This window comes from Patella vulgata, chromosome 5, assembly GCF_932274485.2.
Source record: "Patella vulgata chromosome 5, xgPatVulg1.2, whole genome shotgun sequence".
NCBI classification, from domain to species: Eukaryota; Metazoa; Mollusca; class Gastropoda; family Patellidae; genus Patella; species Patella vulgata.
The window spans coordinates 17,116,873-17,129,473 of NC_065883.2; the positions used below are offsets into that span (position 1 = coordinate 17,116,873).

The 12,601-nt window shown below is 36.4% G+C and overlaps 1 protein-coding gene across 2 annotated transcripts; it reads right to left on the minus strand.

The window, feature by feature from the left end:
• Positions 1-298: 298 nt before the first annotated feature.
• On the minus strand, positions 299-9,752 carry LOC126820983 (uncharacterized). Of its 2 annotated transcripts, XM_050549225.2 has the most exons (7): positions 9,617-9,752; positions 9,181-9,451; positions 5,296-5,478; positions 3,519-3,650; positions 2,148-2,307; positions 1,683-1,752; positions 299-809 (listed from the first exon to the last, which is right to left on the minus strand). In XM_050549225.2, the coding sequence occupies exons 2-7, from the start codon at positions 9,361-9,363 to the stop codon at positions 440-442; spliced, it is 1,098 nt and encodes a 365-aa protein (XP_050405182.1). In that variant the 5' UTR covers positions 9,364-9,451; positions 9,617-9,752; the 3' UTR covers positions 299-439. The 2 variants fall into 2 exon arrangements, with proteins under 2 accessions (XP_050405182.1, XP_050405181.1); XM_050549224.2 differs by having other exon boundaries at positions 9,181-9,752.
• Between the last annotated feature and the right edge of the window lie 2,849 nt (positions 9,753-12,601).

Consider the following 12,601-nt stretch of genomic DNA (forward strand, 5'->3'; position numbering starts at 1 on the left):
ATAAAATTTCGTGAATAAGGTCCCAGACCCCTTTAGGACTTTTTAAAACCCAGTTCTTAATTAATTAATTGCTGTCGACCCGATATCGAAAGTCCACTGGTCTATTGGTTGCTGTAAACCTTAAAGAACCGGATAGAAGTTGGAAACGTCGTTGACCAGGAAATATTTCCGTTGTCATAATAGCACGGTTGGTTCACAAAAATGATAGTTAGAAATAAACCCTATTGCATTTCACGCTCGTTAAATATAGCTCCTATATCTAGTAGAATACATAATAAAACAAATAAAACAAAACCTATTTTATTATGGTTATATATTTATATCATATCAAAATAAATACACAATAAAATACAGACACGTATATAATACATATAATATATATAAAGAATAATAATATATGGTTTTGTCATGTACCGTACTGAAATAACTGATGTCAAATTTAAAGGTCACATTCTCCGAACGTTTGCGCCGGCGCTGTCACAATAACCGATTGGATAGTAAATAAAATATTTTTAGAGTCAAGTGATGGTAAAAATGGATGTATTATGGGTATTCTATAACGACAAAAACAGGGGTTGATATTTTCAAAGTCCACTATTCCTCTTCTGTTGACTTCACAATCAGTACCATCATTAGCACAACTGATACCTCTCATATCGGTATATAAAGTTTTTCGACATATACAATATGGTTGACTGTTATAACTGTTTTGCGTTTTCCAATAGGGATCACAATTTCCCATATCATAATTACACTGATGAAATTTTCTACAACTCTGTTTTTCGGTCTGTGCTAAATCTTCACATTTTCTGAAATAGAAATGGTCAAATATGAAAGGTTACCCAGGGGCGAATTAAAACCTTTGGCATCCGAAATCACCGTACCATGCTGGGACTTTCAATTAAAGAAGGAGTGCCGAGCGGAGCGAAGAGTAGGGTATTCTAATGGGGTGAGAGGGTATGCAAGATTTCCAAAATTCATTTCGGGACTAACATGGTATAATTGTGTGTCACTAATATCTTGTGCGTAGATCGATGTCTTTAGAATTGGGAGTTATCAGGTTAGGACGGAAGATGACTCTACGCCTTTCACGTACATGTTTTGGATCATAGGCGTACGAGTAACTGTCGGGCAATCTGACTTTTACGGTCAGACGGTTAAAGTGAAAAAGAAAAATTAATATATCGTCAGGTTGGCCAAATAAAGTGCCCAAAATCTAATAAAACACTAAATTGCACTGAATTGACTATGAATTAGAACATTTTGTCTGGAGCCGTCTGGCGCGGCCGTCTGTAAAGGGGAATTTTTTCGGGCAATTTAGGTATTTAGGTCTGCCCCCCCCCCCAACATTTATCAGACCAGGCCCGTATCACAATCGTTAGACCACTCACAAAATGGGTAAATCGTCAATTCTAGTTTTTTTATGGATATCAGCAGAATCAATATCAGTACCTAATATTAATCACATAATAAGAATGGCGAGCATCTTGATAAGATCCTAGAGTATTATATCAGATATTTATATGAGAAAAAGTGATACGTGACCTATATGGGAAATCTGATTGATCAAGATCAATCATGCAGATGTGTGGTGTCCTGGCAGACTTGTTAAATGCCCCACAGATTACGCGACGGGAAAAGGGTCGGGAACTCCCACCCTATATGATAAATTCTGTACTTACGGACATGATAATGAACATGTTGAAGAATTATTTATATCTACACTAGACGACGATGATTCACAATTTGAAGCTGGAAAGCAAAAAAAGAAAAGAAAGTATTAATCAAGGTAATCATGACTTGAATTTGACCGTCTTATAATGTCTAAAAGTGAAAATCAACAGGGAATCCATTACAATGAGCAGCGATATGTTCTAACTTCAATTATTCGATCATTTTCAGACTTCCATTCTGTAGTTTATTATTTCTAAGGTTACGTATAATAATGCGAAGTGTTTAATTGTCTTCAAATCCCCCTTCCCAAGGGATCGGTTTTTTCTAAATGGGACCTTGGATTTCCGTATCACCGAACGATTTTATGTCAGGACACGCGCCTGCATGTGTAATAAAGGAGCTTTACAACTCTCTCATAGACAGGTTTCTTATTTCAATTTTCAAACCATTTTGCTAAAACAGGAAGTACTTACATTTGTCTTTCCATTTCAACATAGTGTCACTAGGAATATCACTACATGATCCATTTAAAACTGAAGTTATGGTTGGTGGCACAGTGAACACATTTCCAACATCATCAACATTTAAAGTTGTTGTTCGTCCATTACCAGGAACAGTATGTTCTCCACTCGTCTACAATCAATAAATAATTAATATGATTAGTTTATTCTTCATCTAGATATAATTATTGTTGTAAATCTGGTTCGATAACTGAAATCGGAATAGTCGACATCATAATGAAATAAGGTTTAACGTCCTACTTTTATGGAATTGAAATGGAATGGGGTTTAACGTCCTACTGTTCTGCTCCGACTGGGCCAATGAAGACGGGCATACACCACGCGGTGTGCTATGAGGGAAATGTTGCCCGAACTGCGGCGCTATGGCCTACTCTTACTTCGAATTCCAACTGTCAAGGGTTCTTTTACGTGCACGCCAATCGGTTTTTCGTCCCATCCGATTACGGTAAACAACTTGACAAGTTGTAAATAACGGTCGATATATACTTAAAGTGACAATGACTATATGCAAGTAAGAAAAAATATCGTTATTAATCAGTTTTTAACCATACTAACTGTTGAATATGCATATTATTATTAATTTAGAAATTATAACAATCTTAGCTCTGGTAGTTGCCATATTCTCTAATGGTGCTTATTGTATATCTCTTTATAAATGCCACTTACGGTAAACAAACGGTATTTGGTTGATTAAAAAATCAGATTTTTCAGACATTGTATTTGAAAAATGTGTGAGATTCGATAAATTTGTAAAGAACTATAATATTGTATTTCAAATCGATGGAAAGACAAGATGTTGCTGGACTTTTTTTTACACAGAATGTTGTTATCTTAGCACCAAACACTCATATTTCTGTAAATGAACACTAAGCCTATCTGTAGAAAGAATAGACCATACTATCCAGCCAAATTAAATAACGTGTTTTACATAAGTAGTTTCGAGTTTGATTTTAGGTAGCTATCATCACATTAATATTCTATAATATAAAGGATGTGTAATATGCATTCACAGAACACATTTTTTATCGGAAACAATGCCATCTTATCGTTATCAAGCACATATAGTAATTTGAGGTCAATATGATATTCATGGTGAATAACACCAGTGATTGTTTCCCATAAAAAAAAATCCTGTCAATATTTTCCCCAATCGCTAAATGTCACTAAAAGATTAAATAATGCATTCGTGTTTTTACAGTTGATAAAAATTGTGACTTGATTGCTTAACCAGGCGTGTAACGTGATCCTATATTAGCTGTTGTTGTTTGCCAACGGTTACATGTTTGCGTCGAAAGTTATTCGGTGGCTAAAAATTATACTTACTAAAGCACTTGATTCGAGGAAGGTGCCCGTAAAATCACTGCCAAATCTAGACTCATGACAAAACAACATAGTTGTTTCTTTCAGAATACCATCCACGTTTTCCTTTCTCATACCAATATAAACATTCGCTTTCTGAAAAATAATTATTATTTTATGAAATGATAGTTATTTTTTGTTGTAATACTAATAGTTTACAAATTAATTTCCGTTTTCAAACGTTTTCTTACAGAATCAATAGATATTATCAAAACTAAAACCCAGTTTCCCACTCAATCGATCAATATGCTTCGTTTAATGAAGGTTGGATTGTGTTCAGTCACCAGGATCTAATGAAGAGAGAGAGAGAGAGGGGGGGGGGAGAGAGAGGGAGAGTTTAACGTCCACTCGACACAAACTAGGTCATTTCGGGACTATTGTATGGTTCAATTTTATTTCAATAATTCGCTTGCGCGTAGGGGTGTTTAGCAGTGGGGGGAAATCGGAGGGCCCGGAGACAACCCACGAGGTTGGACAGGCGACCCTACTCCTCGCGTACAACCGGGGAATCGAAAACACGCCAGTTGACTCAATGCCAGATTTTATGATGCAGCGCGCACGCGCTAACCATTCGGCCAACCACCCCCCACCCCCTGCAGGATCTGATAATAATTTGGTTTTATGTAGCGACACTATTTGGGAGATACAACAAGAATAATATTAGTAATGGATAGTATCGCGTTTATTTTGAATTATATGTTATGACAGTACCATCATCAGCTCAGTGCTTAGAACCTCTAACGATCTAAACCAGGCGTGTCAAACATGCGGCCCGCGGGCCAGATCCGACCTGCCAGGGGCTTAAATGTGGACTGTGGAAACAATTTCAACAAATTGGCGTGTCGATAATTCTTAGAAACCAGCGGAGGAAATCATGTATTATTGTTTTCCGGTTTCAGTAAAACTCTTGACTTCTGTATTGTTTGTCACAGATATCTAAGTTGTATGTAACACACGCGTTGTGTTCAATATTATAACTAGACAATTAGGAAACCAGTCTCAAAAATTACACGTGTTAAGGACGTTTGGCTTTGTTTTTTTTAGAATCCTATAAAGTTCAAGGACGATTGGCTTTGTGTTTAGAATTTTTGTATATCTCTGGTCCCTGAATCGAAATGAGTTTGACACCCTGATCTAAACCCTGTTGACACATATATAGAACGTATAGTTACAGAAAAGACTACAATTACCATCACCGCTCAATAAGGTATAAATACATACGGTATAAGGTGCTACTCTCAGTTAAACATATATTATGCAAGAGCTAAATCTGCCTATTGTAGGTCTTTCTTTAGGCCTGAAATGTTATCTAAATTATTAATTAGACATTAATTAACTTATCCAGACCATAATCAACTCTCGAGGTCATCGCTAGCCTGCGATATTTAGATTACGATCCGATTTGCTGCTCAACTTTCGTTCATGATTTAATCATGAAATGGATAATCGAGACTATGTTTTTTATCGTACCGACTTTAGTTATGATGATCGAGGCTAGGCCGAAATTTCAATCGCTAAATTCTCGGTTCAGAATGGATCAATATGACTGAAATTTTCAACAAATTGTGTTTACATTATCTAGTTTTTAACTATTATAGTGAGAGCTGTCAACTCTTTACCTAATCTATCATAATGTAGGTATCCTTAATAAAGTAACAAACCGACGCCATCAACAGATCATTTAATTGCGGACGTTGCTGTAATAAATAAACGTTAATCATCTTGGATACCACTAAATTACCTGTTTAAAGTTAACAACCACATACACAGTTTTATATTGTTCATCTATCTGCATTAAGTAAATTTGGTTAGTGTCTTCTACAGCTAATATTTCATGGAACGTTGGGTTATCTTTTGATCCCATCCGTAGTAAAAATTGATTTGGTATATCCACTTCCACTATTGTTGGTGGTGACGATGTTCTCTAAAATTGTAAATGAGAATTAAAGACCATATGAAATATGAAAGTGACCATTTGTTTAAACATGGTCATTTGTGTACGTGCAGTGGTGTGACGATTTGTGTAAATCTGGGGTTACGATTTTGTACATCTGGTCATTTCTGTACATCTGTTGTGACGATGTGTGTAAATCTGGTGTGACGATTTGATTAAATTTGATGTTACGATTTGATTAAATCTGGTGTGACGATTTGTCGACTGTCGAGATCGTAACTTGTTACAAACAAAAGATTATTTGTTACAAACTAAAGAAAGAAGTCGGTAGATTAAAGCAATGTTGAGATATAACCGGCATATATTTTGTCATCAATTGCCGACAATATTTATGAATAAAACGGTATTTATATTTTATTGTATTTTTGGACAGAGATTTCTGAAGCGTTTAATATACAATTCATGAAACAATCAGTTACAACAAATGCAATGCCAATTTAAATTACCCCCTCCCTCCCCCTGCTACTAAAATCCATAATGTCTAGTTATGTGTAACCCAAATTGCCTCTCATAGAACAACATTAGGGTATTAAAGTTTACTTTCCTGACGCTACACATACATAATTAACCTACATTACAAATAGATACTCTTTCTTGTAGGCCTATAACTCGCAATACAAAATTTCAGTAGGCTAAACACCTCCTCGTACACCACAAGCCTTGGGTCAACAGAGATTTCGCGCCTTTCTGAGCATTTATCTCGCCTTTAGTGCGATTCTCTTTGATATCAGCAGCGAGAATAAATTGTTACCCGGTGTTTAACAAGGATCGATTCTTTCACCCTCACTGTTTACAGTATATCTTTTCTTAAACTGTTTTAGGCGAATATGAACCAATTTCAGGTAAACTGCTTATTCATAATCTTGTGATAATATATATCTAGCGAGAGTTGCACATAAACTCCAAATTAAACATTGATAATGGTTTAAAGATGTTTAAAAACATCACACAGATGACAGATTGAGAATTTAAAACATTTTAATGTCATCTAGACTTAACATCTTCAAATGTTCTACTTGTCCAAAATAAAACTGCCCTGTGAAGTCAGCTCTGAATAACGATGTTGCTGTCCGTCTTGCAATATTTTAAATGTACAAATTTGGATAAAGTCTGGAATTAACAATAGGGGCATCACATTCAAGAAATTAATTTTTATTTATCAAGTCCCAATTGACCAAAGAGAACCGTACTCTAGGGATAAATTAACCCTCGTTAAGACGTATGATACGCCTTTCTTTTATATTCTGGAAAACAAAATATTGCCCCACCAGAAATATTTCCTGAAACTCGTTGATCCGATTATCCTGTAAGTTATCTACTATGGAATTCGCTCATCCACCCAACTCAAACCTCATTCTACATTTTTGACATTTAAACAAACCACTGAACTTTAAAAACAAACATAACGGTAATTTTGTTGTAAATGTTGTTTGTTTTCAATCATGGTGAACACCTTTCAAACTCATTTTTTACTTGTTGTATCGTTATGTGACAAGAGTTTCTCGTATTTACTTACTAGCTAATTATTATGTACGCTTTTCCTTACAACCCTTTGTCAAATGTTTAGATTTTAAATTCCTAGGGTTGATTTCTTTTAGAGACACACAAGGTATCAGGTGTATAAGAACAGTTTAACCTAATTCAAATTGCGCAATCTTTTACTCATACTCTGTCATTTTAGCGCCTAAACTTCATTAAGTGATTTAAAATAAGACCACAGTAATCCAACAGAACGCGCAAAATATACAATTAGCTCCCGCGCAAAAACAGTCCTGCCAAACGAACCAAGCATTAACACCTCTAATTCATAACTATTCATCACGGACCCAATGAAAAATCCCACCAAACATTCTAAAAGGATTCAAAATTTAAATTATTAACTGGGAGGTAACTTGCCTTCTAAAATAACTACATGTAATTTTCACAGGTGTCTTTGGTCATGTGTTTTAGAGTTTTTCACGCTAACCCACCACCCTATTGCTCTGTCTATGCCAAGTTCTCACTGTCGTGCAATGCGTTACGATCAGATTGTCCTTATTGGGTCCACGATTTGGTACGTGCAGATACGTTCGAATACGTTTCGTTACCATCAACACGATTGCTACGACTGACCTTAATATTATGATAAGACCTGATAGGATCACCGCGATTACTCCACGATTAAAACCACGATTTCAATCGTAGCGCGAATCGTGATAGATTGTCATTTCTAGTTTCTGTAGAACTATACTTCATAAATTGTAAATTATTCTGTCTAACTTTATGTTGTGCGTGCTGAAAAAAATATATACATGTATTCTAAATATGTGGCCAACTCGAACAACAGAACCACGCTACCTGCAGAGAAGGATAATTTCGAGCGATAGTTTCGTATGAGATATGACCATTATTACATAAGACATGGCTACAGACCATTATCAAAATCAGACATTCTTTGATATGGTCACAAATTAAAAGGTAGTGGGAATGACATCAAATATCGTAGTTAAATAGCCACCTCGAATAATAATTAATGATACTTGACTGGTAGCAATTAACAGAAATGAAATGGGGTTTAACGTCCTACTGTTCTGCTCCGAACTGGGCTAATGAAGACGGGCATACGCCATACAGTGTGCTATGAGGGAAATTTTGCCCGGGCAGCGACACTATCGTCTACTCTTATATCGAATTCCAATTGCCAAGGGATCTTTTACGTGCATTCCAATGTATACACGGGACCTCGCCACTTCGGTTTTTCGTCTCATACGAAGGACTAGACAGCTGTCCTTATCAGGCCGTCCGTTCTGCACCACTGACAAGGGGAAACCGCGTCGGAAAATCTGGATGAAATTTCTCGGCCAATGCAGGGATCGAACACCTGACCTCCAGGCTAGAGAGCCAGCTTCTTAACCACCTAGCCACCGTGGCTCCCTAGCAATTAACCGTAAATGGTCCTTATCTGAATAAGTATGTGTAAGACTGTTATGCTAGGTTCCCACTGCCGTGCGGTGCGTTACGAGAGGATTGTCCCTATTGAGTCCACGATCTGGTACGTGCAGATACGTTTGGATACGTTTCGATACCATCAACACGATTGCCACGATTGACCTCAATATATGATAACCCGAGAAAAAGAAAAACCGAGGCCGGCAGGCCGAGGATTTTCTGTCGAGGGTTTTTTCTGAAGTCTTTCTTCCCCAGCATAACCGAAGTCAAGGACTTTATCTTGCTTATAAACCGTCTATGTTTACATGTACGCAAGATGAGAATTCCCGTAAGAAAAACCTTATATCATGTTTTCTTATGGAAAAAACCCCCACTACCCTGGAAGAATAACCCGGTACAGGTTTAAAGAAAAACTTTCAGAAGAATAACCCCAAATTTCCCTGTATATATCCAAAGCCGCCCCGACCGCAAGTTATTCCGGGCATAGAATATACCCCAAAGATCAAAGAGATTTACCGTTACAGGTTTATAAGATCTGATAGAATCACCACGATTACTTCACGATTAAAACCACGATTTCAATCGTAGCGCGAATCGTGATATTGGTAACATTTAGAGCATCACTATATATACTCACAATTTTAACATTAGGGGCTACCAAATAATGTCGTTTCCTTATCAAAATTAAAGAGAGTGGGATGTTGATCTTGGAAGTTCATATACCTATTAAATTTGTATCCTTACCTCTATGGCATTATTTTTATTAGGCACGACTTCATCAGCTGGGCTATCAGATGATACTTGGACGGCTACGATAATTATTATAAGTAAGACAATAACACTGGCAACTCCAATAGCTACTTTTATACAACATTTCTTTTCATATTTCTTCTTCACGATGTCACGTAATCCATTTATTTTATCCATTATGGCGACTTGATGTAAGCTTTCTTTAAGTTTGAGACAGAAACAAACACATAATGCGTTAGCTGCTACATCCGTAACTAAACATTTGCTGAAATGGAATTTGTAAAACTGTTCTCAGTTATTTAATAGACATAATTTAAAACGGGAAAACAAATTTTCACACTTTTGAATATTAACCGTTTTACTATCTTTCGTCGAACGAACGTTATCAATTCGTCTGTGATTTGCCCGAAATTTACGCGTGCCAACTTACCCCGGTTGGGTGTGTTTGTTTTTGATGATCACTCCTAAAGACCGAACAAATATTTAACCATGTCACGTTTCAGTGAGTAAACTTGTGTCAGTAGGAGCATCGTGCACAGTGAAGTGAGCTACAGAATAGATCAAAGTTCCTTTAGCTTTCACCTTTTAACTGTCACCATACAGGAATTCTATTAACCTTCTTAATAATAGAGGCCAAAAACTGTTATAGTTTTTAGTAGTTGGTATATTCATTAGTTCTGAAAGGGAAGAACATCAATAAATTTTATTTTTTATCAGAAAAAAAAAAATCAATTACAAAATCTTTTTGTAAAAAACCCCCCAAAAACTCAGATTGTCTATTCTTGTCTTTGGGTGTTCAGAATGAAAGTTTGTTTGTTTTGTCAGGGTAGTGTTGTTATATTGATTTTGTGACTAGATTCTATGTTATATTGTTATATAACAAATGCCATCTGGTACAAGTATTATTTTGGGGATTGGCGCATGGTTGCAATAGTATTGTTCTGCCTAGGATATCGGACTCACCACAATATCAAATCCGTGTGTCGAATGGTTCTGGGGTCCCACGCATAAAATGATCGTGTAGATAACTGATATCTTGATAGTTGGAATTCAAAGTAAGGTATGGGGAAACATTCTCACCCATACAGTGCGTGTTTGGGCTTATACCAAAAGTAGACCAGCTCAGACTTACCCGAAGTGACCACGACATGGCGTTACGAAGAAGCCACTCATTCGTTTTCAGTTGTTTTATGTCATTCATACGGACATTTATTTAAATCTCTTTAAAATTTACTTGTGAGCTTCTTATGTATGAGTTTGCCTCATTCAATTACAGGACGTGATGGATTTACAGTTTGTTCCGATCTTCTAAATAAATAAGGGTGGTTAAATGATCGGCCATATTTGTTCAGATGCTGTCATGCTTCTGGCATGAATTTGAAGAATGACCAATAGATTTTAACCTAAGACAAAACTTGTGGGGCGATTATTTAAAAGTACAAAACGTTTAGTTTCTGGCCTCAATCCACCAACGGGCCAATTCGTACTCATAACTAATCAAGTTGGGTCTTTAAAATTACTTTGTGATCGAGATGGGGGTTAAGTGTTTTTGTTAAAAGTATTTCTGTCTTCTTTGGCGCCCACCGCAGGGTTTGTGCTGAATTGTAGCTGAATGATCTGAAGGTTTAATGGCTTGAAGGCATATTGTAGCACTATTAAAATAACAATATATTTAATAACTAAACTATTTTGGTAATGCCCGGTGGACTAGGAAACTGGATAAAACAAAATACTACCGGAAAATAATAAATTATTAAATGGGTCGATCTAGTAGGCGAATGATGTCCAGGCTGGTTTTAAGGCCCAGTTGCTACTGATACCCCGTGGTCGCAATTATCTCATAATTTTCAAACACAGTTGTGGCACGGTTTGACTCGGTATCCAAGTTAGGTCGTGTCCTTGTTTAAGGTGCGCAAGTCAGACTGGATTAATTTATATTGCTTCACTTTTATGCCCATTGTCTTTAGAAACACTTCATTAGAGAAGTGCGTATGAACATTACATTTGTTTCAAATAAAGTGGGCGTAAGAGTCAAATTCCTAATAAATGACTGATCCCTTTTGTTTTTATTCTGAATTTTCAGCACATGCGCTAAAAATGTGACAACCTTGTTGTGTTCGACCATGTTTGATAAAAACGAATATGTACCACATATTTACCCTTTTCTGTTAAATTTGTAATCCAAGCCGTAACTGATGCTGTACAAGATGAATACAAGATGAGATATTCTGGCACGAAGCAGGTGTAAATAAAGATGTCCAGATTTGGATACCAATCTATCGAACGGACCCTAATTTTTCATATTCATATTCAACTGAGTCCGTGTTTACAAACACAAGAGACGAGGAACCTTCCAGAATTATATTAAATGTATGAAAATTTCTCGAGAATGCCAGATCATAAATTGGGTGGGTTTTGTTTTCGTAATTTTGAGCAATATGCCCATGCCCAGATTGTAACTAAACTGTAATTTCCTGCTCGCACGTTAACAAAACATAAAAAGCGGTAGGGAAATGCCGTTTGTTCATCACTTTCTTATCCGTATACTTGTTCTTTTAAGGCGGGCCTGTGATAAACAATATGATTCACACCACATTTAAAGCCGCAATACACCAGTAGGCCAATAACTATTTTCCTTTTTTAAATTGAACAAAAATAAAGTCTTAAAATTGATCTTTAGCTAGTAAATTAGACGATTAAAACAAAAAGCCTAGGTTAGATACATGTAGCATCTTAAGCTATAAGTTCGGACAGAAATAAGTTAAGCTTCCTTTGTTGACTGACGTGTCTAAGATGGACAACATGACGGTGTGAAATTAATAGAAAGTAACCATAACTCAACAGAATATTACAGATTTAAATAATATAAGATTAATTTTTAAATTAACCCCCGTTCATAAATCGTTGTATGAAAAGGAGCCGTTGTGGCTCAGTGAGAAAGACGCTAGCTCGCTAACCAGGAGGTATCGGATTCATTGCCGGTGTTAGTGGTGCAGGGCTGTGGGCCTGACAAGGATAAATGTCTACTCTTTCGGATGGGACGATAAATGGAGGTGCCGTGTACACACTGGGGTGTACGTAAAACAATCTTTGACAGTTGGAATTCGAAATAAGAGTAGGGCGTGGTGCCAATGTCAAAACAAAATTTCCCTCATAGCATACTGTATGGCGTATACCCGTCTTCATTAGCACAGCCGGAGCACAACGGTAGGACATTAAATATATTTCATTTATTTCTATATAAAAAAAACATTCTGACCTCAATCTGATACTATGATAAAGTTTCCATTTAGTTACTTGAAATTTCAACTTAAAGGAGCTAAATCGCTAATATTTTGGACCTAGAAATTGGCACAAATGGGTCGCAACACATAATTATGTAATATGAATTTATATAAACTGTTTTACATTCAAT